This window comes from Panthera tigris, chromosome D3 (assembly GCF_018350195.1).
Source record: "Panthera tigris isolate Pti1 chromosome D3, P.tigris_Pti1_mat1.1, whole genome shotgun sequence".
NCBI classification, from domain to species: Eukaryota; Metazoa; Chordata; class Mammalia; order Carnivora; family Felidae; genus Panthera; species Panthera tigris.
In genome coordinates, this window is record NC_056671.1 from 31,795,524 (window position 1) to 31,823,343 (window position 27,820).

Below are 27,820 nucleotides of genomic sequence, written 5' to 3' on the forward strand. Positions count from 1 at the left end.
AGCACTATTTTGGAAGTGAACAAAAGAGACACATGTCCTGGCCCCCACAGAGCTCACACTCTAGTGGGAGCAAAGAGGATCAGACAATAAACAGGTAAATATTTAGTATGACAATGCTAAAAATGCTAAGCAGAAAAGTAAAGTGGGCAAAGGGAGGTGGGCATGCAGGGATGAGGGAATAGGTGGGGACTGCCATTCCACCAACAGTGAGAGAGTATGCGGTGTGTGGGAGAAGTATTCTAGGCAGAAAACAACTGTACTCAAACACTGGCAAGATCGTCAACACTGGTGGCTTCTTCATCACTAGAGACACTGTCTAAGCTGTCTTCCAGCATCCATGAAGCTTAGTCTTCATGTGCATCCAAACTGATATTGAAACACTTTTTAAATCCGTATGTGATGTGGTTACTGAAAGTTATTCCAAGCTGAAACACTCATTCATGTAACATAAGGCAGTTATTTTCCCTATACACATATATTCAAGATGTCCCCTACGTAACCACTTCCTGTATTCTTTCTTAAAGTGGTATTTAAAAGGTTAATATATAACATCCAACGTTTACATACCACCAGGGAAAATCACTGATCTCATTACATTTCTTAGTCGCTTTTAAAACAAACAACCCAATATGTCTGGTGACTTTTCAGAACATCCCAAACTAACACCCACATCCAGCAAGTAGAGCTGAATTTCCGTAAAACAATAGAAATTATTTTTTTTTATTTTTTTAAATGTTTATTTTTAGGAAAGAGAGACAGAATGTAAGCAGGGGAGGGACAGAGAGAGAGGGAGACACAGAATCTGAAGCAGGCTCCAGGCTCTGAGCTGTCAGCACAGAGCCTGACGCAGGACTCAAACTCGTGAACCGTGAGATCATGATCTAAGCAGAAGTTGGACACTTAATCGACTGAGCCACCCGGGTGCCCCAGTAATTTTTTTTAATGTTTACTTTTTTTTAAGTTATTTATTTATATTGAGAGACAGAGACAGCACAAATGGGGAGGGGCAGAGAGACGGGAAGATAGAATCCCAAGCAGGGTCCCCACTGCCAGTGCAGAGCCTGATGCAGGGTTACAACCCACGAAGCCATGAACTCATAACCTGAGCCGAAACCAAGAGTCAAACGCTTCACCGACTGAGCCACCCAGATGCTCCATTAATGTTTATTTTTGAGAGAGAGAGAGAGAGTGAGAGAGAGGAAAGAAAGCAGGGGAGGGGCAGAGAGAGAGGGAGAGAGAGGATCTGAAGCAGATGCTGACAGCAGAGAGCCCAACACAGGGCTTGAACTCACGAACTGTGTGATCATGACCTGAACCAAAGTTGGACACCCAACCAACTGAGTCACCCAGGAGCCCCAACAGAAATAATTTTAAATTCTAAAGTAAGAAGCTAATTAAGAACTAATGGTAGCTTGAAAGTAACTTTGTGGCATATTTACCCACATATTCATTTCTCCCAAATATTACCTCTTAAGGGTTAAACAGGCTTCATTCAAATGCCAGGCATGACAAAGACTTGCTTACAAGTAGTTACCTCAATCACAGGCATCTCAGCAACAGCTGTGAGAACGACTCTGCTTGCCAAGGCTTCTGCTTGTGCTATGGTCTCAGCATCTGCTGAAAATGGCCAACAAGCAACACTGAATATACATCTGAAAATCCCAGGATCAGATGGTATGAAAAGTACTTTTATCTCTTCTGTGGCATGAGGTCTCATGATGACTTTATTCTTGAAAACTAAACAAGGATATGCTGAAAGATCCACCTTTAAAAAAAAGTGCCACACAGTTCGTTAAGAAATGGTTTCACATTGAAAATCAAGAATCAGAAATCAACTAGTTTAAGATCCTTTTCTTCTCAAACTACCAAATCTAGAAATTTACCTTTCAAAATATCTAAGCCTTATAACCCATTATCGATAAAGTACAATTAGTCAAAATTATGAAGACTTATGAAGATAAGTTGACTGTGTGTCCCCTAGTCTGTTTTAAAGCAAACACAGCTTATCTATACCCTCATTTCCAATGAAAGAGCCCCTGGAAAAGGCAGCACTCTGGTGCCCTGCACATCACCCAGGACTGGTTTTTGTGTGATCAGGGACATTAGACTGACTTCCAAGGTCCTGATCAGGCTACTCAGTCCATGATTATGACTCATTCCAAACCCTCCCTCCTCACTATACATGAGGGCATTCTTTTCTATTCCCGCATCCAGAGGCAACACTACTTCCTACATGCCCCTAAAAGGGCCTCCAAGCTTACCTCCCACCCTTAACACTTTCCTGCTATCACATGCTTTCCATCCAACCTCAGGATCAGAGGGGAAAGGCTAGGAAAAGGGAAGAGGGAGACTAGAGACAATCTTTTTTTTTTTTCAATGTGTATTTATTTTTGAGAGAGAGAGAGAGAGAGAGAGAGCGCACATGAGCAGGGGAGGGGCAGAGAGAGAGCGAAACACAGAATCAGAAGCAGGCTCCAGGCTCTGAGCTGTCAGCACAGAGTCCAACGCAGGGCTCAAACCCACGAATCATGAGATCATGACCTGAGCCAAAGTCAGACACTTAACTGACTGAGCCACCCAGGCGCCCCTAGACACAATCTTATTTTGCCAGGTAAATCTTACCAGGAGGTAAGAGAGAAAGTAAACTCATCCACCAATGCTCATCTGCAAGTGTCAGTCGCAAAACCAGGGCATTCCAAAATAGGAGCTGCTGACCACATTTCCCACCTTTCCTGCTCAATCATGTCTACATCATTGTAATCATGAAAGGAGATTTAGAGTATTGTACTTTACCACCTCTAACTGATCATGTGAGAGACCCTTGCTGTTAAGAGTTAATGTTAAAATTGTATTTCCAGGTATTTCAAAAGATCATGTAAAAACATGATCAGATAGGGGCGCCTGGGCGGCTCAGTGGGTTAAGCATCTGACTTCGGCTCAGGTCGTGATCTCGCAGTTCGCGGGTTCGAGCCCCATGTCGGGCTCTGGGCAGACAGCTCAGAGCCTAGAGCCTGCTCCAGATTCTGTGTCTGCCTCTCTCTGCCCTCTCCCACTCACACTCTGTCTCTCTCAAAAAAGTAAATAAATAAATAAACAGTAAAAATGTTTCTAAAAAAAAAAAAAATGATCAGATAAATTAGTCAAAAAGATTCCACTTATTGAATGAAGATATAGGTCCCAAGAATAACTTGTTTTTTGATAAATGATAGTAACTTATATTCAATCACATTTAACAAAACCAACAAATAGCAGAAATCCAAGTTTTTGGTGGTTTAAATAGCACTTAAAGCATATTCGCATGGTTTTATGAATAAATAACAATGAAATATAATGATAAATAAATAACTGATAGAAACAGAGAACCACAATCACATTTCACTTCTCAATGCAGTACTACAAGAAAAGGAGGTGCTAAGAAAAAGACACAATGTTATTCTTTCACATACCATTTCAATGATTCTGTGAAGGCATACAAGGTGGGGGAGGACAGACTCCCAAGTATAAAAGGAAATACTAGAGAAAGGAGAAATCTAACATTAATCAAAATGCAATTGCTAAGTGACAGGAGAAAGACACAGAAAGCTTACCTTTTCACCATTAACACTAACAGTGAGAACCCCAATGCTGACCTGTAGCCAGCGGTCAGTTGGGTTAAGTACACTAAGGTGGGTCTGGGAAGCAATGCCAACACAGCAAGCATGAGGAAACTTCAACTCCTCAGGTACTCTGACTTTCCCTGGGTAAAGATAGAGGGTAGTCAAATGCAAGTGATATCAAACATCTGATTAAAAGAACAATTAGTTAAATGGAACTTTTTATGTAAGACTACCTATTTACACCTAAGAGCTACAGGATGAAGTGCACTGGGTCTTTAGGAGTCCTTGACATTGTATAAGCCTCAGCCCAGGCCAACAATTTTTGCTTGCTGTATCCAGCTCAGGAAGAACAAGTACAACTGATCAAACCCACAATTTACAGCGAATCAACTCTTCAATGTACTGCCTATTAGTAATCTCTTCCTTTTTTCTGCCACAAATATAAGCCACTACCTAACCTAGTAAGAAACAACACAGGGCTCGAACTTTCAAGATTTATACATCTTCTCAGTTTTAATAAGACCAAATCTTTTCACTATCCTTATGTAGTAACTTTGGAATTTCCTTGAGAAGAACAGGGGGGAAGAAAAGACAGCACTCCAGTGGCCGTGTGTATGATGTCAGGGAACGCACAACACCCAACTCTGCTTAGAGTGACCATCTCTAGCAAAAGAATCCAGGAGCAGTTCAGCCACTGCAGACAAAAGTGGAAGGATACTGTCTCTCACCACAACTGTTATCCCCCAAAAGACTTTAAAAAGTGGAAGGAGGGGCACCTGGGTAGCTCAGTCAGTTGGGTGTCTGACTTTGGCTCAGGTCATGATCTCGTGGTTTGTGAGTTCAAACCCCACGTGGGGCTCTGTGCTGACAGTTCAGAGCCTGAAGCCTTCTTCAGATTCTGTGTCTCCCTCTCTCTCTGCCCCTCCCCACTCACACTCTGTCTCCCTCTCTGTCAAAAATAAATAAACATTAAAAAAAATTTTTTTTAAGTGGAAGGAGACTCACTCCTCCAGAGAGCCAATCCTGAACTGGACAGTTCCTTGTTGAAGCAATTACAGAAATCCAAGTGCAGAGCACAAGAAAGACAGGAAGACAAAGACATCAGGAGTTTCACCTGCATTAAGTGTTCATGCTTTTCTAAAGCCATGTTGGAGACCCTTGCACAGAAATATATCATGGTCTGTGATTTCAATTGAGAACAAAGAATAAAACTTAAGAGAAATTCAGGCCAACCAGTATCTCCCTGAAACAAACTAGTTTTGTGGCCTCGTTTGAGAAAACACAATTTTTCAATAACAGCAAGCGACAATTAGCAGTAACAGAGGAAAAACATCTTACCAAATCCTGACAGCATTCCTGAATCCCATGGTTCAATTCCACAGTTTGTACCAATGGACTGCACGGGAAAAGGTTTTGCCGTACTTAGAAGATTCTGATTTAAGGCATTAGAATATGGGTTATAAAGGGAAGAGGAACCCATCAATCCAGAGCTGGTATTTTGCCCTAGACAAATTCCCATGGCCACAGAGTTCTGAACATGCTCTCCTGTAACAGCAGAATAAGGACAGCTTCCCGAAAATCCACAGACAGTGGCGCTGCCAGCATGGCACTGAGGCAAAACAACATTTCCAGCTGAAGACAGTGTTCCTAAATAGTGCTGGGCAAAGGGAGCCGTGGTAAAAGAATGTTGAGTCAAGAGTGTAGGAAGTGCAGTGGGCACGTTCTGCATCTCAGGAGCAGAGCCACGAGCCATGGTGCTGGGAATAGGGGCGCCCTCGTTTCCAGGGGCCATCCGATGAGGAATCTGGCCACTTACTGCATTGCTGGCAGTTAGCGGATCTTCTGAGGATACTCTTTCACTTTCGTTCACAGAAGCCTGACGTGACACAGGGAGGTGTGGCATCGCTGACATGGTTGGGCGGGCGAGACCTGTCTTGCTCAGTAGAGCCAGGCCCATCTGGTCCAATTCAGTGGGGTGAGAGGTCAACCCGACTGCACTGGCTTCCGATAGATCTCCACTCTTGGAGGAAAGATCTTCACTCAACCTAAAGTAAGGTTTTGCATCTTCAGGTTTGCTACTCAGGGAAGTCATTTCTGCCACATTGCCTGTATCGGAGTCTTTTTGGATAATATACGATAGTGCTCCTTTACTTCTACTTTGAAATGAACCTTTTTCTGTCAGTTTTTCCACAGCCTGTTCCTCTGATGGAACTGGACTGGCTTGAATAATTGTGGTACTCAATTCACTGGTGACATCACTCTGTGTGTGACAAATAAAATGTTAAATAATCCACAAACTGTTACAAATTCAAACCATGCTGATATAATCTCAAATAAAAAAGACCTACATGACATTAACTCTGAAAAAAAAAAGGCCAACTTTTTACAGCTGTGAAATGCAAGATTAAAAGTTAGAAAAGTGTACAGTTGTTTCACAGAAATCATTATGAGGAGACTAAAGAGATATATACCAATTACATCTCTGACAAATTTACACAGATAAAGGACCAGAGACAAGTACTTTCGTTAAATTTAAGGGATTGTTTTCCTGGAACTACAATAAAAAGTACAATTAAAATCTAAGTAAATTAATAACACAGGAGTTGGGGGTGACCAAGCTTTCAAGTGATATCGACATGAGTTCAGAAATAATCAATGTAACTCACAGGCTCTCCCACCCCATTGTTTGTCTATACTGCTGTTATGCTTGAAGATGCTAATCTCTTTTTTATTTATTGAGAAAGACAGAGAGAGCGTGTGCATGCACAAGCTGGGGAGGGGCAGAGAGAGAGGAAGAGAGAATCCCCAAGCATATTCAGTTCAGCACTGTCAGTGCAGAGCCCAACACAGGGCTCAATCCCATGAACTGCAAGATCACACCCTGAGCTGAAATCAAGAGTCAGACTCTGAACAGACTGAACCACCGAGGCACCTCCATGCTGATTTCTATGAGCACTCTTTTCTGATGTCTAAGATTATGTGGTTCTGTTTTCTTAAATAAGAAGTAACAGCCGCAGTTAATGTTCATATATTCATTTCATGATAATGCATCACCATAGGAGTGACATCTACATCTCTGCAGGGTCAACCAACTGGAATTTACGTACAAGTTAAGATGCACTTAACCCTCACTGACTATTCTTGGCACTTGGTTTGGAAATTTTTCTTACACCAAAAGATAGAGACATTAATAAACAAAGATCAGGTTATTTGCCAGATATCATCAACCAATCAAATCAATAAAAATAAATAACAGCCAGTATGTATTCAGTGGTGACTTCTTGGTGCCAAGCCCTGTTTTCACATCACTGTCTCTCCTTACAGATGAAGAAAGAGGAAGCTACAGTCTATCTCAGAAAGTAGCAGAGGAGAGCCCATCTAACTCCATAATTCAGCCTGTATTATACTAAGTACATAAAGACCCAACATTTAACAGCACCATCAAAATGACAGCTTTCAAGGATTTGCCCAACATGACATCATATATATAGTAACTTTAGTGGATATATTTAGTAATGGGTTAGTGGAGGAGGACTGTATTGCAAGCAATAGTTATATTCATTCAGCTCATTAAAAAACTGAATACTATCATATTCACAACACACACACACACACACACACACACACACACACAGATAATAAAATCTAGTTTCTCCCACATAAATCCCTCAGATCTACCTGCTTCTCTCCTATCGTCACTGCCACTAGCTTAATCCAAGCCCACAGCGTCTCTTGCCTGACTGACTACAGCAGTCTGGTGTCAACTCCTCCTGGTTCTAATGAGCTTTTAAAAAATTAATACAGGTCATGTCGGTGTCCTGCTTAAGAGCCTTCAAACTCCCAAATTTTACATCCAAGACTCTTCATGGTTTGGCCTCTCCCCATCCCCATGAAGGACTCACTGCAGCCTTCTATTGTACAACTCCATATCTTCCCTCATTCGTCTGCTTCCTCCCTGCCAAGTAATTCTGCAAAATATGGTTTCAATACATTATTTATCCCTCCCATAAACCTTTGTTGAACCATCACCAAGTCCAGTCAGATTTGTAGTTACCTCCTTCTGAATCCCACAGCATACCTAGGTGGATCACAGTGTACTTCATTACAGTATACCTGGTAAGTGTCCCCCAACAGACTAGAAGCTTTTAGAGGGCAGATACTAAAATACTTGTGTACATCTAGTGCCTACTCAACATGAGTAGCTGTTTGATCAAAACACACACACACACACACACACACACACACACACACACACCCTAAAGGTAAAACAGCAACAGAAATTACATAGGCCTAAATTTCAGTCTGACTCCTACATCAGTAATACTTTAAAGCATAAGCTTTAATGAAGAAATAACAGAAATGCTGCCCACCTTGCAGTTCTCAAGGCAATGATCTGAGGCTAGAGTGGGACGGGTGCTCTCTTGTTCAGACACATAAGTCAGCCTACTCACACTAGCTTGTGGACACACCAACTGAGACAACTCACTCTCACAGGGAAGCTTCTGATGAGCTGCTGAACCAGAAGACTCTGAAGCACACCTAAAAGGGAGAATATCTCATGATTAGAGTTTTCCATTCCCTTATTTAACATTATCTAGACTGACAAAAAGCCATTTCTGCTTGCCTACAAGTTTGTTAATCTATAGTCTCTGCTCTAGCTGCCATATATAATAACTCAATCATGGATTCTTTTTTTTTTTTACCTTAACTATCTAAAATTATAAATCATATCCCTATTGAATAAAGTACTTGGTAAACTATTGTAAGAAAAAGGGTTGTGGCATTTTCATTAACAAACTTCATATACAGTCACAGAACAATGCTAGTCATTTATTTGATAAACATTTATTGAATACCTGATATAAAGCAAGGAGCAGAGTGTTCAAAAATTCCTGCCCTCAAAGAGTACAGATGAAAAAAAGAATCACATATATAAGTGCAAAGAAATGGTATCCACCGCTGAGCGGAATATGAAGTGAAACAACCTTTGGCTGAGCAATTAAGCAATGCATATCAAAAAAAAAGCAATGCATATGATTTTGACTCAGACATTCTACACCTAGGAATTAATCCTAAGGAAAAAAAATCAATGCTATTTATAAAGACTTTGTCAAAAGGGTATGTCATCCTTTAATAAAGCAAGAAATCCTAATCATATAGGAGAAATTAGGCTATAGAAATTACGGCACAAACACACAATAAAACACTGTGCAGCCATTTTAAATCATGCTGTTGAGTACTATCCTTTGACTCAGAAAGATGTTCATTACATTAAAAAAAAAAAAAAGATTAGAGGGATGCTTGGGTGGCTCAGTCAGATAAGTGTCCAACTCTTTATTTCAGCTCACGTCATGATATCATGGTTTGTGAGCTCGAGCCCTGCATGGGGCTCTGTGCTGACATTGTGGAGCCTTCTTGGATTCCCTCTCTCTCTCTGTGTCTCCCCTCTGCTCACGCACTTGTTCATGTGTGCTCTCTCTCAAAATAAATAAATAAATTTTTAAAAACTTATTGAAAAAAGGAAAGGAACAAATGTACTTTGGGTGTATTACTTCAAGTAATGACAAGTGAACTGTAAGAATGCATGGAAATAAAGAGAGAAATTTCAGTTGAGATGTCAAACTTCAAAGGAATCCCAAAACTGCCAAGGAGCTAGCCATATGGAGACACAAAGGTGGTTCTGGAATTAGAAGGTCTAAATCAGTCCTATGAACCTGCTGGAAAGTAGGTGGAAGATCAGCTAACAGGAATGCTAATGAACAGCAAAACTTATCAGAAAAAGTACACTCACCAAAAAAATGTTGCCACTGGACAGATGAAAATTTTGACCAATAGTAAACCATGAGTTTAAAAAAAAAAAAACACTTAGAGGAATACAAGATGGCAGAAACTAGAGAAAAAGAATAACAATATCCCACTCAAAAAAAAATCACACTCATTTTATCATAATAGAAAAGGATGACTTCAATAAAAGTAAATGTACACAAAATTAGTCTATGTAGGAACAAAAAGCATAATTGATACTAGAGAAAATCAACGATGCAGAGTGTAAACACTTGAGCAGCTACACCATCATACAGAGTGAATGTATAAAAAAATGAAAATTAGGAAAAAGAAAACAGTCATAGATGACCAGAGAAGACAGTGTCCACTAATGGGAAACCAGGGTTCTCAAAAGGAAGGAGAATAGATGGAACACAATCAACAATCAAAGGTAACAGAAAATAAAACTCGAAGAAAGAAAGAATTATGTATGCAGAGGTTAGGATAACCCAGGAAAATCAACTGAGACTGATATAGGCATTTGAAGTTGAGGAGGGAAAAAAGAGAGAAGAAGGCTGTAGTAGGAACCTAAAACAGAGCTAGGAACAAGGCTGGAACAAAAACACATGTTGTGCAACAGGGGAACAGATACACGGCACGGTCATAGTGTACACGGTCACATACACGGTCACTATGTGATGGAGTGCTATGCAGCCATGAGCACAAGGAGCTACTGGTACAGGCAACCACAGGATCAATCTCAAAAACATGTTAAGCGGAGGAAGCTAGACACAGAAAAATGTATGATTCCACTGAAATAAAATGCAAGAACAGACAAAACTAAACTATGGTAATATGGAACAGAAAGTGAATGCTAGGGTGGGGCCAGGGAAGGAGGAGGAGAATTGACTTGAAAAAGGTAAAGGATTGTTAATGGGGCGGGGGCGGGGGGTGGGGATGTAAATGTGCTATCTCTTTTAGAAGGTGGTATTTATTTTTTTTAAATTTTTATTAGAGCGAGCACACAAGTAAGAGAGAGGGGCAGAGGGAGAGAGAGAGAATCCCACGCAGGCACCATGCTCAGTGCGGAATCTGACACAGGGCTTGATCCCACAACGCTGGGATCATGGCCAGAGCAGAAATCAAGAGTTGGACGCTCAACCGACTAAGCCACTCAGGCACTCCGGCGGGCAGGGGGTATTTAAATAAGTGTACGTAAGTGTCAGAAATCCACTGACCGAAATCTTTATGATCTGTGTATTTTACTACATGTTAATTATATATCAGTAAAAATATAATACAACAACGCATACTGTTAAATCCTAAAATTGGGTTAGGAGTGGGCCAAAACTTGGACAATAAGCTTGTTAGTAGGCTAAACCGCACCCAAAATGATTCATGGATTAATTTCATGTCACAGACTGATCGAGAGATCTCAACCAGTATTTACTTTGGTGGCGATGGCAGCAAAACACGTATGCTGAGCAACTCAGCAACACACCATCACTCTCCTTGCATTTTCCCCAGCAATGTTAATTCAGAGCATTCACCCACTTCTAAATTGGCCTTTTCTCATTAAGGCCTGTTGTTTTGTCCCAGGCTAACAGGTGAGGGTGCAGGTAACTGGCTAGCTTACCCATGTGGCGTAAGCTTACCAATTCCATGATCACTTTAGAAAGGTAAACATGATACCCTCATTCAAAATATCTGAACATATACCAACTTCATGAAAAACTTTAGTTATCTCCCTAAGTATATTTCCTACACATAATAGAGAAGTATATTTTTTTAGGAGCACAAGAAAAATTGGGTGGGTCCAGCCAGCATTTTGTGTCTGACCAAGGGTACTATGAAGGAAAAAATGTAAGTCTTTATACTGATAGCTTTCATTAAATGCCTTCACATACAATTTAAAAATATCAAAACCACAGAAAACAAGATGAAATTGGAAAAGTACACAGAGGGAAGAGACATTGCAGAAAACATTGTAAGGAATGCAGAGATCAAACATGTGAAATGCAAACAAGATGAAACAGAAATTAAGAAACAGGCAGATCATGGTGGTGGTGGTGAAGTTCTGTACCTTTCATTGTGGTGGTGGTTGTTACATGAATTCATACCTGTGATAAAATGACACTGAATTCTACCCATACATTCACTGGTGGTGACACCATGCTATAATTATAAGAAATGTAACCACTAGGGGAAACTTGGTGAAGGGGACATGGGAATCCCTCTACAGTATCTTTGTAACCTCCTGTGGATCTATAATTTTTCCAAAATAGTAAGTTCTTAAACAAATGATTAAAGAGAAAATAAATGCAGATGTCAAGCAAAATAGATCCCACACAGGAATCTCTAGAGCCCTGGGGGCAGTAAGGTGATGGAGCAGGATCGTACTTTAACAAGTAATTCAAAAAAATTTTCCCTTCCTTAAATGCTTGAATCCACATACTGAATGGTATACCGTGTGATGGGACAAAGTAACCACGAAGAGTCAACATAGAGATAGAGCCTACTAAAATTAAACTAGACTTGAAAGATAAGGCATCTTTGGCATAAGCTTACAAAAAGATCAAGTCAATTCTGAGACAGAAAGAATTGGGATGACTCAGATTTCCCTCCTACATTCTACAGCGACAGTAAAGCAATCCCTACAAAAATCTTAAGGAGGAAAGCATAAGCCAAAGATTTTAAATAGAGCCACACCATGCTTCCATTACAAAAGACACAGGTTTAACTATGGAACATAAAAGAGCCTAGGGAGTATTGTTCCCTCCGTCCTCTGAGCAAATTACCACAGAACATACTTCAGTCAAGAGAGGAAACACCCAATGGCTAAAAATGAATATATTTAAATACAGAATAAAAACTAAACAAGTGTAGGATACAGTGATGAATCAAAATGTAAATGAAATGCCAACAGAGAAACTACGTACCTAAAAAGAAAAAAGTGGAAAGGGAAAGAACATGAGAATAAATTCTCTAATTGTCTCATTGGTCACAAACACTATTATGGGTTGAGCTGTTTCCCCAAAAAATGTATGTTAAAGTCTTAACACCCAGTACTTCAGAATGTGACCTTGGTTGGAAATGGGGGCACTACAGATGTAAGTAATTAAAATAAGGTTATAGTGGAGTAGGCTGGGCCCTCAATCCAATGTGAATGGTGTCCTTCTAAGAGAGAACTCTGGACAAAAAGACACAAGACAGCCATGTGAATACAGAGGCAGAGATTAGAGTAATTCATCTACAAGCCAGTGGATACCCAGGACTACCCTAAGCTGGAAGAGGTAAGGAAGGATCCTCCCCTAAAAGCCTCAGTTTAAGGACTTCTTTATTTTTAAGTAATCTCTACACCCAATGTGGGGCTGGAATTCACAAGCCCGAGATCAAGAGTTGCACACTATATGGAGTGCCTGAGTGGCTCAGCTGGTTAAGCGTCCGTCTTCGGCTCAGGTCATGATCTCACGGTTTGTGAGTTCAAGCCCCACATCAGGCTCTGGGCTGACAGCTCAGAGCCTGGAACCCACTTCAGATTCTGTTTCTCCCTCTGTCTGCCCCTCTGCTGCTTGCACTCTCTCACATGGTCTCAAAAATAAACATTAAAAAAATTTTTTTTTAATAAAACAAAATAAAGAGTTGCACACTACACCAGCTGAGCCAGCCAAGCACCCCCCTCCCTGTCTCTCACATTGTGTCAACAATAAATAAACATTAAAAAAATTTTTTTTAAAATAAAACTAAAAATAAGAAGAGTTGTACGCTATACCAGCTGAGCCAGCCAAGCACCCCCCTCCCCCAAAAGCTTCAGAGACAACATGGCCCTGAAATTCCCATCTACAGAGTATGAGACAATACCTTTGTGTTGTGTTAAACCACCCAGTTGGTGACACTGTTATGGCAGCTATGGGAAACTAACACAGCTGGAACTCAAAGAACATCATTTAAAAGCCGTTAAAACAAGTGTCAGAAGCAGAGCGTATTTAATGATACGAAGATAAATACTCGATAACTTTACAAATATCAGGGAGGAGATGTAGGAGAAAAATCGGTGGATGACATCAATCATGACAAGTCAGGGCCAGATGACCTTCAAATATGGTTGGGCTGGAGACTTCTAATGTTTTGTAAACGTGAACCATTAAATAAGAGGTGGCTGTGTATATGAAAAAGTATTGCAAGATGAACTTATATATGAATAACTGAAACTGGAAATTATTAAGCCCTCCACTGATATTAAGCTCTAGCTTACCCATACTGTTACAGATGAGTATGCAAAACTTCAATGGCAGTTAGAGAAACACTTAATAGTTAACTTTGAAATTAGATACAATTTCAACCTGTTCCAAAATATTGAAAATTTCTGGGGTGCCTGGGAGGCTCAGTCAGCTGAGTGTCCAACTTTGGTTCAGGTCATGATCTCAGGGCTCGTGAGTTCGAGCTCCATGTCAGTCTCTGTGCTGACAGCTCAGAGCCTGCTTCGGATTCTGTGTCTCCCTCTCTCTGTTCCTGCCCTACTTGCTCTCTCTCTAAGTAAATAAACACTCAAAAAAATTTTTTTAAATATTGAAAATTTTTATAATTTTACTGTTTAGGCAAGTTTTTCTGTTTATTAACATCTTTCAATTGCTGTTTATTAACATCCTTCCATAGAGAAACATATAAAAGATCTTTCATAAAGCCATAAAAGGCAAAATGTATAAATTTAATAGTAAACTTACTATATGGCAGAAAATGCAAGCAAAGTAAAAAAAACAAAACAAAACAAAAAAAACCTTCTTTTTTAAAAAAGTATTTTTTTTTTTTTTTTTTTTTTTTTAGCATGAGTGTGGGAGGGCCAGAAAGAGAGGGAGAGAGAGAATCCCAAGCAGGCTCCTTGCTGTCAGCACAGAGCCTGATGTGGGGCTCGAACCCATGAACTGTGAGATCATGACCTGAACCGAAACCAAGAGTCAGAGGCTTAACCACCTGAGCCACCCAAGCACCCTGAAATAAAAAACTTCTTAAGACTAGGAACTATAACTAATATCACAAAGGGCTATTCATCTCCCTAATACAGGGCCCCTAATTGGAGGGACCATCAAAGGCCCCTACAATTGGAGACAAAAAAGACTAAAAATCATCAGAAAAATGAGCAACAAACATGAAGAGATACTTTGTATCTACAGTATCTATCAGATACTTTGTATCTACAAAGTATCTATTCATGGAAACACATATGTAGAGGAAAAGATGCTCACCATCACTCCTAAAACATATGAATTAAAGTCATGTTGAAACACTGTTTTTTTCACCTATCAAAATATCAACCATCAAAAAGTTTTATAAACATTCTGCTGATGAGGCTGTGGGAAAACAGGCTCTCAAACTGTTGGTGGGAAAATTAAAGCAATACAATCTCTATGGAGTGGTTGTACTAATTTAAATATGAACATGAATGCAAATACTCTTTGATTCAATAATCTCATTTATGGGCATGTATCCTACATATATCTATTTCACATGTATCTATTTCACATGAACAAAATGACTATAATACAGACGAGGCTTGTATAACAAAAGTAACCTTGTATAGCAAAACATTGAGGAGTGTGTAAAGGACCCTATATTGAGTATAAAAAGTGATGCCAACAAGAATATATATTCATATTTGGTTATGAATGCATAAAGAAACTCTAGATACCTAAGAAACTAATAACAGCAGCTCCCTGGTGAAGGCATTGGGGAACTAGGCAGACAAGGAACACAGTAATGAAGGGAAATATACAGAGGCGCAGGAGTGCATCTACACATAACTACATATACATACATTTCACAAAGCAGTAAATTTACATTCTTCAAAAATTATACATACACATATACTTATATATGTATATAATGCAAATTATGGCACTTTAAAAAAATTGCATTTTATTTATTAAAAAAAATTTTTTTAAATGTTTATTTGTTTTGAGAGAGACAGACAGACAGACAGACAGAGCACAAGTGGGGGCGGCAGAGGGGAGGGCAAAGAGAGAAGGAGACACAAAATCCGAAGCAGGTTCCAGGCTCTGACCTGTCAGTACAGAGCCTAGATGCAGGGCTCGAACCCATGAATTGTGAGATCGTGACCTGAGCCAAAGTTGGATGCTTACCCAACTGAGCCACCCAGGCACCCCTAAAAAAATTACATTTCAAAATGTTCTTAAAACTTGATAGTTAAATTGGCTTGAGTTAAAACCTATGAAATACTATGATTCTTCTTCTAACCCTTGAAAAATTATTTGCCAATCTCATTAGTATTAAAAAATCAAATTAACACTACAAGATAAAAAAAAAATATCCAAAACTTTAAGCTATTTAATGCAGATAATAAGGGGCACCTGGGTGGCTCAGTTGGTTGCGCGTCTGACTTCAGCTGAGGTCTTGATCTCACGGTCTGTGAGTTCGAGCCCCACTCAGGTTCTGTGCTGACAGTTCAGAGCCTGGAGCTTGCTTTGGATTCTGTGTCTCCCTCTCTCTCTACCCCTCCCCCACTCGTGCTCTGTCTATCAAAAAATGAATAAACACTAAAAAAAAAAAATTTTTAATGCTGATAAGAAAACAGTGAAATGGATACTCTTACCATGACTGATGGTGAGAATGCAAGTCTTTAAGACCTATTCAGAAAATAATTCACTAATAATTTCCTGACCTGGTAATTTCTCTTCTAGAGATCTATCCTTAAGAAATCAGTCAAAACACAGAAAAAAAAAAAAATCAAGGGCAAGGTTGTTCATCTCTGTATCATTAAAATGGCAAACAAACAATACAATTAACTGGCAAAACACAGTAAAATGTTGTAGTATCTACCACTATCCACCAGAGCCATCAAATAATCCATTCCTAATCCAATCCATACTAATTTCCTCTTAAATATACAAAGAATCATCATAATAAGTGAATAAGAATTTACACAGAAAAATGGCTTGAAACAAATTCACAAGTATTTACAATACTTACCTCTGAGAAATGAACCTATAAATGATTATTTTTCTTCTTCACACTTTTTCTAATTTTCTTATACTGAACATAAATTTTTATTAAAGAAAAAGAAAAACAAAAGGTAAGCACCTACCCTGATAAACTTGTTCCAGATATTTCACTAGGAGAAGAATGACTCAGTGGAGAGGAGGAAGGTCTGAAGCTTTCCTGGTCGTCCTCTGAGCTGTGTTCACCATGCTCAGGAGAGTGATTTTTCAAATCTACCAGAAAGGTGTTATTTTCCAATGAGAACAACAACAAAATACACCACTTGTGTGCAATTTTGGAAATGTGACCAATTACTTCGACACTTACCAACATTTTTAGGCGCAATTATGGAATGTTTTCCAAAAGTCACATGCTTTTCACTGTTGCTTCCTTCACTAAGATACTCATTTTGGCTCTGATTTTCTCTATTATTTTGTATTTCTTCACACTCTTCTGACATCCAAACGGATGCTACTCTGGGGTTCTTTACTAAGGAATAATTATTAGGTATTGGAGTGCATACTGAGGTGGCTGTTTTGTGATTGCCAATATCTGGTAATTTGTTATCAATAGGGTATGTCTTCACATCAACTATTGCACTTTCACTCTCTTTTCTATTTGTAAGAATTGAATTTGGAGAGCTTGCTCTAAATGATTCTTGATTCTTGTGCTCTCCATTTTCACCATAAAAAGTACATGCTGTATTTTTTTCTGGTTCCCTTATATTAGCAGCATCTAAGTCCACTGTATGGATATCTTGTGTAGTCTGTTCTTTTGGTAAAGATAAATCCCAAATATCAGACACACCAGCTCTTGAAAAGTTTTCCAGCCCACCTTCACACCTACTAACTTCTGTTTTTTTAAGGTATTTCTCCATATCAAACATGCTGGATCCATTACTTTTTTCTGTATCATTAGGCACAAACTGAGACACAATGGAATAGTCCTTTTGTTTATCGTCTTCCTGTAAAGTCTTCTCTCTGGTTTTATTTGAAAGTGCCTTGATCATGGCAGCAAGTTGGGAAGGATCAGTACTCACTGATGCATCTGCAATGGCTGAAGCAATGGTGCTTATCCTAAGTACAGAATCACCACCAGTAGGTGGCTTGCTTTTGTATCTTTGGGGTTTGCTACTCATGAAGGAAGTGTCCTAGAAATGAGAAAATTCACATCAGATAAATTTACCTCCTTTCCATGAACATGTACATATTAATTTAATCTTTAGACATTACATAAGATTTAATAGCAACAAGAAATTAATGGTAATACCAATTAATACCGTAACTTAAAAAGACAGCTACTATCAACTTTACTTACGGAGTCCTGGTTTACCCACAAAATTAGATTATCAATTGTCCAAAAAAAAAAAAAAAAATCTTCAGGAGTTAAAGAGATGCTAAAAAGATGTTAAAACTGAACCAGACAGTAATTTAAAACAAAAAAATTAAGATACTGAGATTGAGAAATCACTGAGCCATTGTGATTCCAAGCATAATTCTTGGCAATTTCATTCAACCATTGGAATTGCTTATTAAGAAGACACAAATAGGAACCATGGGCAAACAATGGAAATGGAACTAACAGCAAAAAACACAGATGTATTTAATACAAAAATGCAAGTTAAGACTTCTATCTCCAATAATAGCAGACTAAATGATGGAAACCAACTCTGGCTGAGAACAATTAGAACTGGAGAGCATATCCAGAAGCTTCTCTTAGAAGGCACTGGAGAGCTAAAAAAGAAACAAAAACGATGGGGTCAGAATCCAAAAGAAGCAACAATCCCAGAGAGGTGAAGCCAGTAATGAGGACGCTCTTCCCTATGGGGATCTACTGTTTCAAGAAAAGGCTGTGGACACGACTTTAAGAAGCAGCTCAGCAAAGCTATTCTTATGGTGGTGAGGGTATAAAAAGAGTTCACTGTCGACCAATAATGAGGGGGAGGGTGTAGCCCTGTAAAACATCCATGCTTTAGTATGAGACCACAAATGACTACACCCTAGAGAAAAGGGAAACCAAAATTAGACTGGTTCTCATAAGGACTGAGGGCCAGGCTCCAATCAGTTCAATCTCAGTAACTAGACTAAAATGATCTGAGATTGCTAGCATTCCTCATTCATGTCAGAAGCAAACATAAACCCTGTCTAGAAGATTATAACTCCCATGGCCTCAAATTATTTCAATAACTTTTCCTGTAAAAATACACCCCTCCATCAATGAATGACACATGATGTTCCAAGATAAAGTGACCCAAATCCCAGAGACACAGACCCATGGGGGATATACAGAAAATGGAGTTATCAGAATCTAAAACACATCTAAATCTAAAACATAAGATCTAAAATTATACTTAAGGAAATAAAAGACAATATTGAGAACACAGAGGACTAGAAATTATAAAGAACTAAATACACATTAGATTATATAGTTGAAAAATACAATAACAAATTAAGAACCCAGTAGATAGATTTAACAACAACTTGGACTTAAGTGAAAAAAGAATGAGACTTAGAAGTCTGAAAAAATATTCAGAATGAACCATAAAAGAGAAAGTAACAGAAAATACACAATAGAACAGAGAGAACAGGAAAAAGGGATACTCTGAGAAAGTCTAACATACCTGTACCTGAACTCTCAAAAGAAAAAGGAGAGAAATAGAACAAAAAGTTTATTTGAAGATAAACTGGCTGCAAATTTTCTAAAACTTATGAAAGTCAATAACCCAAGATTCAAGAAGGCCTACAAACCCCAAACAGGATAAAACAAAAGGTATCTAAGCACATCCCAGCAAAACAGATTAAAAACCAAAGATAAAAATGTTTAAAGAAGGCAGAGGTAAGATATATTATCTTTAATAAAGTTAGCAATAAGAATGAAATGTGAAATAATATATTCAAATTGCTAAAAGTTGGTTTTAACATAGAAGTCTATACTAAACAAAAATATGCTTTAAGAATAAAGGTGAAATAAAGATATTTTTTAGAGATAAAAACAGAATCCATTACCAGTAGACCCTTATTAAAAGAAATTATAAGGATATTCTTCAAGCAAAATAAAATCTCAGATGGAAAGTCAGAGATGCATATTGGTTTTATATATAATAGCAGTCACCACAACCTTCATCAAATGGCTTATCGGGTTTATATAGAGATTTAAAATATAAAACAATAGTAACTTGTAAGACTGAAGTGGAATAAACAGTGTTTTTTGGTCCTGTTAACTAAGAGGTAAGAAAAAGAACAAATTTCAATTTTTATTAAACATTAGTAATCAAAGAAAACAGGTTATAATTTCTTAGGTAATTACTAAAATAACAGGAAAAGAATATACAATCACCAACTTAATAAAGGGAGGAAACTGGAGTAATATAAAAAAATACTTCTAAAAAATCCACAAGAATATACCAAAAAAAAGAATGAAAGTGAATAAAAAGACCAGAATTAAATGCCTATATATTGGTAATTCCATTAAATGTAAGAAAGAAAGAATGATTGTGAAACTGGTTGAAAAATAAAACCCAATTCTATGTACTTTTAAGAGACACATCTAAAATATGAAGATATAGAAGGTTAAAAAGCAAAATAAAAAAGATATAATATGCAAACACTAAATAATTAAACACTAAAGAAAGAAAGCTGGTATTACCTATATTAATATCAGATTAGGCTTAAAGCATAATGCATAACTAAAGACAAAGGCAGTCATGCACAATGACAGAAGGTTCGATTCACCAGAAACAATTCTAATTTGTACATACCTAAAAACATAGCCTCGAAATTTGTCAAGCAAATACTGCCAGATTCATAATGAATAACAGACAAATCCATAATAATAGGGTGAGATTTTATAATATCTAAGTAACTGAAAGAACAAGCACAATAATTTTAAGGATACATTTGATCACCATGATTTTGTAAATTTCACCTAAATAAAATATACAGAAGAGAGCAACCAAAGATCACACCACAGGCATTCCTGTCATGTGCATAGAAAGTATTTTCAAAAATTGAACATGTCTCAATAAATTTCAAAGGACTAAAACCCAAATTTCTCTGACTACTGTACAACCAGGCCTATAATCAATATTTTAAAATTAGGAAAATCCTCAAATGTTTGGAAACTAAGCGATACACTTGAAAAAACCAATGGACCAGAGAAATTAGAAAATACATTAAACGGACTAATAAAGACAGTATGACATATCAAAACGTGATAAAAAAATAGAATGGGATGCAACAAAATCCCAGCTTTCAGGGAAATTTAGATCATCAGATGTTTATGTAGGAAAAGCAGAAAAATTAGGCTAAGTATTCATTTCCAGAAGTTAAAAAAACAACAAATTAAATCCACAGAGAATATGAGGAAGGAAACAAAGACCAAAAACTATGAACAGAAAGAGAATAAAATTAGTGAGTTAATAAAATCAAGAAATATCTGGTAAGAATTACTAAGGGAAAAAAGAGAGAGGCAAAAGAACCAATATATAACAAAGAAGACATCACTTAAGAACCTAACGTATTAAACAATCACAAGAGGATATTATGGAGTGATATATTTTCAAGTTTATTTATTTAATTTAAAAAAATTTTTTTTAATTTATTCATTTTGAGAGAGACACAGAGAGAGACAGCAGGGGAGGGGCAGAGAGAGAGACAGAGAGAGAATCCCAAGCAGATTCAGCACTATCAGCATGGAGCCCAATGTGGGGCTCGAACTCAAGAAATGTGAGATCGTGACCTGAGCTGAAACCAATAGTCGGACGCTTAACTGACTGAGCCACCCAGGTGCCTCTCAAGTTTAGATGAAAGGTTAAAATTCCTAGGAAACTAAATTTTATTAAAATGGACACAATTTTCTTAGGTTTATTTATTTTGAGAGAGAGAGAGAATGAGAACAGGGAGGAGCAGAGAGAGGGAGAGAAAAATCCCAAGCAGCTGTCATAGTGGAGCCCGAAGCAGGGCTCAAACCCACAAACTGTGAGATCATGACCTGAGCTGAAACAAAGAATTGGACGTTTAACCAACTCGAGCCACCCATGCACCCAGAAATGGACACAAGTTTTAAACATCAGAATAGTCTTATAACTATTAAAGAAATTGAATCAGCAATTAAAAAGTATTAATGAAAACTCCAGACTCAGAGGATCTCACCAATGTATTCTACCAAAATCTAATAGCATCAATCTTACACTCTTCTGGAAAAAGAGAAAAAATGAGACCATCAAAACCTTGATACCAAAACCAAAAAGGCATTCTCTCACAGATGCAAAATTCTAAATAGACCATTAGCCAACCAAATCCAAGTGATCTATAAAAAAGACAGTGGATCATAACCCAAGTAAAGTTTATTCCAAGTGTAGAAGAACGGTATAATATTAAAAAACTATTTAATGTAATTCACCACATTACCAGAAAAAAAAAAAGCTTATGTTTACCTTGATAGATACAAAAAAGCATTTGACAAGATTCAACCTCTTTACAAGTTAAAAACAAACTAGGAGACAAATATTAGAAGGGAATTTTAAAAATCAATGATAAAAAAAAAAAAAAAAGACCCTACAGCACATTTCCAATTTACAAATAAAATACTGAAGAGCTTTCCCACCCTGTCAGGAAACCCCAACATCAGCACTTTCTTCAACACAATTTTGAGGTGTAGTCAGGTTAGCTAGTCAAAGAAATGAAGGTATCAAAACCAGAAAGGAACAAAACTGTTGTTATTCTTAGATGATAAAACTGCATACATAGAAAAAAAATTATATATATACACATAACATGTATTTCTGTTTAGCTACAAAAAGGAAGAATGGAGTTAAGAAAGATAATATTAAAATAAGCCATACAGAGAAAGACAGATACCATATGGTTTCACTCTTATGTGGATCCTGAGAAACTTAACAGAAACCCATGGGGGAGGGGAAGGAAAAAAAAAAAAAAAAAGAGGTTAGAGTGGAAGAGAGCCAAAGCATAAGAGACTGTTAAAAACTGAGAACAAACTGAGGGTTGATGGGGGGTGGGAGGGAGGGGAGGGTGGGGGATGGGTATTGAGGAGGGCACCTTTTGGGATGAGCACTGGGTGTTGTATGGAAACCAATTTGACAATAAATTTCATATATTAAAAAAAAAAAAAGAAAGATAATATTAAAATATTGTTTGTTTCAAAAAAAATATTATTTCAATAAGTTAGCAAGAAATTTAACAAAAGATGTGCAAAAATCTCTGCGCACACACACACACACAAGTCATAAAATACAGAGAAAAATTAAAACCTAAGTGGAACAATATATAATTTTCATGAATTAGAAGATTTAGTATTATAAAGATGTAAATTGGACTGTTCTAAGATAAAACACAACCATAATTAAAAGTCCAATAGTGTTGCTGGTTGGTTGGTCTACTGAAGGTGACAATCTGATTTTAAAATATATATGGAAATGCAAAGGGCCAACAGCCAAAATACTTTTAAAAGAAAAGTAAGAGAAGAGAGGACTTATCCAAAACTTATAAAGCCACAGTATTTTAACAGTATCATATTGACATAAGATAGACCCCAAATGTCTGACATGTCTAATGAACATAGCAACTGAATACTATATAGTAATGAAAATAAGCTTCTATTAATACTTAACAACATAGTTGCATCTAGCAAACACAAGTGAAAAAAAAAAATCAAAGAAAAAGAATACATGCTATATGATTTCTTGTACATAAAGTTCAAAAACAGGCAAAATTAATACAGTGTTAGAGTCAAGATAAGAGGAGTAGCATTCAGAAGGGGCATAAAAATGGTTTCTGGGCTACTAGCAATGTTCTTTTTTTTGATCTGGAATGTACAAAGGTGTGTAAATTGTGATAACTCATTGACTCTCAGTTTGCTTTATAAACAAATTTATGTATGTTTATTATGTTTAGTAGGTATGTAGGTATGTAGCATGTATATTTATTATACATTGATTAAAATGCTATTAAACATCAAAGGACATTTATAATAAAACTGAATCCAAAAAACCCCAACCATGTTGTACTGCATGTATTTTTCTCATGTGACCTTATGTTGATCTTACACAAGAACTATGACAATGTGGTTTTAGTTTTCCTCCATGGAATGCTTAAGATACCTCTATTTTGCTGTTACTGGCCATTAATGTCACATCACTTTCATCCACTTGTGAAATACTCTCCAGTTCTTCAGCCTGAAGTGTAACTGATTCTTCACTTAGCTGTGCTTTTAGGTCTCCTGTAGAAAATACACAATAATTCAACTTACATCTATATACTATCTCACAAAAATAATCTGTGGGATAAGGACCACTCAACATGATTAACCGCCAAGGAAGAAGTCTTTGTACCTCAACATCAGTCATCTTCACAAAAACTGTTTAAATGTATAGTCGCTAAGACAAAGGACCAGGGCATTGTTCATTTGCTTCTGCCAACTTTAAACTTTGAAGATCGTGGATTTCAATCTCTCCTTTGCAAATACTGACAAACTCAATTAATATTTCAATTAATTAAACATTTCACAAATATATAATAAGCTGAATTTAAAAATGAGTATTCCTTACAATAATAGAAAATCAACTAATTATATATACAGCCTCTTTATCCCAACTCCTCTATTGGAAGACAGGCTCTTTAAGGACTGGAGCGTATTTTGTACAATTTTATATGATGTTAGCACCAGGCACCACCCTAGCAAAAAGTAGCTGTTCGATAATTGTATGTTAACCAAGAAAGTCTGATTTTAAATATATATCATGGATATTAATCATACTTAGAGACTATCATAGTCCAAATCTCAAATAGCTTTTTAAAAAAAATTTTTTAATGTTTATTTATTTTTGAGAGAGAGAGAGGGAGATAGAGACAGAGTGTGAGTGGGGTAGGGGCAGAGAGGGAGACACAGAATCCAAAGCAGGCTCCAAGCTCTGAGCTGTTGGTACAGAGCCCGACATGTGGCCAGAACCCAGGAACCGTGAGATCATGACCTGAGCTGAAGTCAGACACTTAACTGACAGAGCCATCCAAGCACCCCCAAATCTCAAACAGCTTTTTAACCAAAAGTCTACCTGAATATGATAGCTACAGTTCATTAACTAAGTAGTTCATTTTTTTTTCTTTCTTTTTTTTTTTTTTTTCAACGTTTTTTTATTTTTGGGACAGAGAGAGACAGAGCATGAACGGGGGAGGGGCAAAGAGAGAGGGAGACACAGAATCGGAAACAGGCTCCAGGCTCCGAGCCATCAGCCCAGAGCCTGACGCGGGGCTCGAACTCACGGACCGTGAGATCGTGACCTGGCTGAAGTCGGACGCTTAACCGACTGCGCCACCCAGGCGCCCCCATTTTTTTTTTTTAACTCAGTAGTTTAATAGGCCAATTTAACTAGCCCATTTGAACAGATTATATTTTATTTACTTTGGGTTTTTTACAAAAGGGTTTAGGTGGGTTTTGGCTGACTTGTTTTCACTTTTGATTAAAATGGCAATGTGGCGGGGGCGGAGGGCACCTGGGTGGCTTAGTCAATCGAGAGTCTGACTTTGGCTCAGGTCATGATCTCGCAGTTCGTAGGGTCGAGTCCTGCATCAGGCTCTCTGCTGTCAATGCACAGCCTGCTTCAGATCCTCTGTCTCCCTCACTCTACTCTTCTCCAGCCTCTGTCTCTCAAAAATAAACACACATTAAACAAAATAAATAAAATAAATAAAAAAGGCAATGTGGGGTGATAGAAGGATAAAATCTGTGACTAATAGTGACAAAATCCAAGGTGATGTATACATTTTCACTCATAAAGAATATGATCACACAACCACTAATTTATAGGTTAAAAAAAAAAAGGTCACTAAAAACTCCTTCATTTAATCCATTACCTGAAAATACATCATGGTTAACATGAGCCGTTTCTTTTTCCAAATTACTTCTTGATACATCAGATTTTCTTAAGAGAGCAACAGGTTCTCTCTTCTCTGGTGATCTAATAAAATAACCAAATGATGGCTACAAAATAAACATGTGAATTATTTCCTTAATTTCAACTACTTTGAGAAATTCTAGACTATTTTATTTTACTATGGGTAACCTAACTAAATGAATTCAACAAAATAATTCTGTTCTTTTCATTTAAACTTAAATTACTAGAGATAAAATTTAAAAGTCTAGTTTTATTTCCTTAGTGCCATCTTCAATCATCAAAACTAATATGTCAAATAAGTCGCTCTTATTAAGAAATCCAACCTCAAACAACCTAGAAATGACATTTCGTTCCTTCAGTAATTATTATTGAGCACCTACTGTGTCAAGCACTATTAATCATAGGGTGACATGTCAATGAGAAAAAAAGACAAAATTTCCTGCCTTCCTGGAACTTACAGTATAAGGATATTTATTTTATACACTACGTCCTTGAAAATCTTTGTTAAGATTAGGTATGTTCTTAGCAGTTAATGAGCCGGGAATTCCCACTTGTCTTTATTATAGAATTTTCACGTGATAGAACTGAAATGTAAATTCATTAAATGCACTCAATTTTCCACTGATCTTTACCTGGGAATTTCTTCCCTTGATCCAACAACCTGAATGCAAGTAACATTTCATAACTAAAACGAAAACAGAAACTCCAAATGATAGATCTATTTTTCCATGACCTGGTGCTTTATTTAGTAAGAAGGAATTCATTAACTCTTCAACTTCTCCCCTAATGTAAAAAATCGATCCAGGCAGGATGTTAATCCTGTCTCTCTAAAGCATTTATTTTCATTTTTTAATTCACTACACAGACAGGACCCACAGTTCAGTTTCAGATTTAAGTTCTGTAATTCAACTTTGAGTTCTAATACCATGGCTATTATTTCAAATTATACTGTTAGTGAAATCCAGTTTTAATAACCACTCCTTCCAATAACCCAACTCCCTATACGGAATTTATCAAGCCTTTTGACTCTACCTCCAAAAGAAATCTTGAATCCTTGATTTTTTTGTGTCCCTATTATCATTCTAGACCCCGGCCTTCACCGTATCTCTTCCCACGTGCTAAGCCTCTTCCTCCTTTTTGGTTCACTGACCCTCTCCACCCAGGCTCCATATATAATAGCATCATTTCACACATGGAGATGAGGCTGACACCATGACAAAGTTGCTCCCTGCTTCTAAGCACTTCTTCCCAGTTCATTTCAGATGCACCCAAGTCCTACAAGGATCCCACATGATCTGGCCCAATTTCTACCATTCAATCACCCCACCCCCCTCCCCCATTCACATTAGCTCCACTGTTGTGCTTTCTGATCCTCCACAGGCCACTTCTAGTTCCTACTTCCAAGCCTTCACATAGAGGGTCTCCCCTTGCTTGGAACACTCTGCCTCCATATCTTTTGGCAGCTGCCTCCTTCCCATCATTTAGGTCCCAGCTCAGTAACATCTCCTCAGGGGCCACCCCTGACCACCACAGCTATAGCAACTCCTTCTCCTTAGCATGCTTCATAGAAATTACCACTGTTGCATTTTCAAATTTTTACATGTACTGCCACTTATTAAACAAAAACATTCCTATATTTCAAAACATGTTTTCAGATAAGAGGTTAAAGAAAATATCAATCCTCGATTTCTTCCCATCAACTAATGATGTAACAATAGCAGCATCAACTACCAGGTATTGAATACTTACTCCAAGTTAATCTTGGTGCTAACTGCTTTGTGTGTCCCATCACACTTAATTCTTATGAAACCCTATAAAATAGCACTGGATTTTAAAAACTAGAAAATTAAGACATAGAGGAGTTAAATAAATTGTTCCGTGTCATAGAATTAGTTAAAAGGTAGAACTAGGACCGGAGTCAGGGTCTGACCGACTATAAAACCTAACCTATCTACCACAGTCCTAACATGTCCCTATTCTATCCCTGCTGTAAAGATACTATGCTGTAGCTAATACCATCATCATACCATTCCAAGTATAAGGTCTGGTGAATTCAACCACTTGTAGCACGTATCATACTTACTCTTTTCACATTGTAACCACCACCAAGGCAACCAAGAGCTTCAGATCTTTGAGCAAAGAACTCTCCTAAAGACAGGCGTAAATAACTGGCATCATCTTTGTCCAAATCTGATGTGCTAAGTGATTTTCTCAACAAACTGTAATTAATTGAAGTTCCCCAAGACGTATCCCCTAGTGCAGCTGAAGTGTTTTGGGCATCTATATTTTCTTCCTAGGGAGAAAGTTATTGTTTCATTTTATTTCCCCAGCAAGGTTTCTGTTTTTCTAACATGCAAAAATAAAAAAATTTAACTAAGAAAATTTAAGCATTTTAATTTTTTAAAAATTTGGACAAACCTCAAGCTCAAGCAGCTAATAAATAAAGCAGCTTAATTTCTTTACATAGCATTACTTCATTTTGAAACATGGTTAAGGGGCGCCTGGGTGGCTCAGTTGGTTGAGCATCCAGCTTCAGCTCAGGTCATGATCTCACGGTTCA

The 27,820-nt window shown here is 37.6% G+C and overlaps 1 protein-coding gene across 6 annotated transcripts in view; it reads right to left on the reverse strand.

Annotated features, from left to right (window-relative positions):
* Window positions 1-27,820, reverse strand: part of CEP192 (centrosomal protein 192) — a 130,823-nt gene that overhangs the window by 47,871 nt on the left and 55,132 nt on the right. For 5 of the 6 annotated variants that reach the window (XM_007085886.3, XM_042961350.1, XM_042961353.1 and 2 more), the window contains 9 exons: window positions 27,344-27,553; window positions 25,220-25,346; window positions 23,470-23,588; window positions 16,680-17,502; window positions 16,459-16,585; window positions 7,967-8,135; window positions 4,935-5,856; window positions 3,588-3,736; window positions 1,535-1,765 (listed from right to left, as the gene is read on the reverse strand). In XM_007085886.3, coding sequence (XP_007085948.2) covers window positions 1,535-1,765; window positions 3,588-3,736; window positions 4,935-5,856; window positions 7,967-8,135; window positions 16,459-16,585; window positions 16,680-17,502; window positions 23,470-23,588; window positions 25,220-25,346; window positions 27,344-27,553 — 2,877 coding nt within the window. The remainder of the gene's footprint in view (window positions 1-1,534; window positions 1,766-3,587; window positions 3,737-4,934; window positions 5,857-7,966; window positions 8,136-16,458; window positions 16,586-16,679; window positions 17,503-23,469; window positions 23,589-25,219; window positions 25,347-27,343; window positions 27,554-27,820) is intronic. The other variant, XM_042961352.1, reaches the window with a different exon arrangement.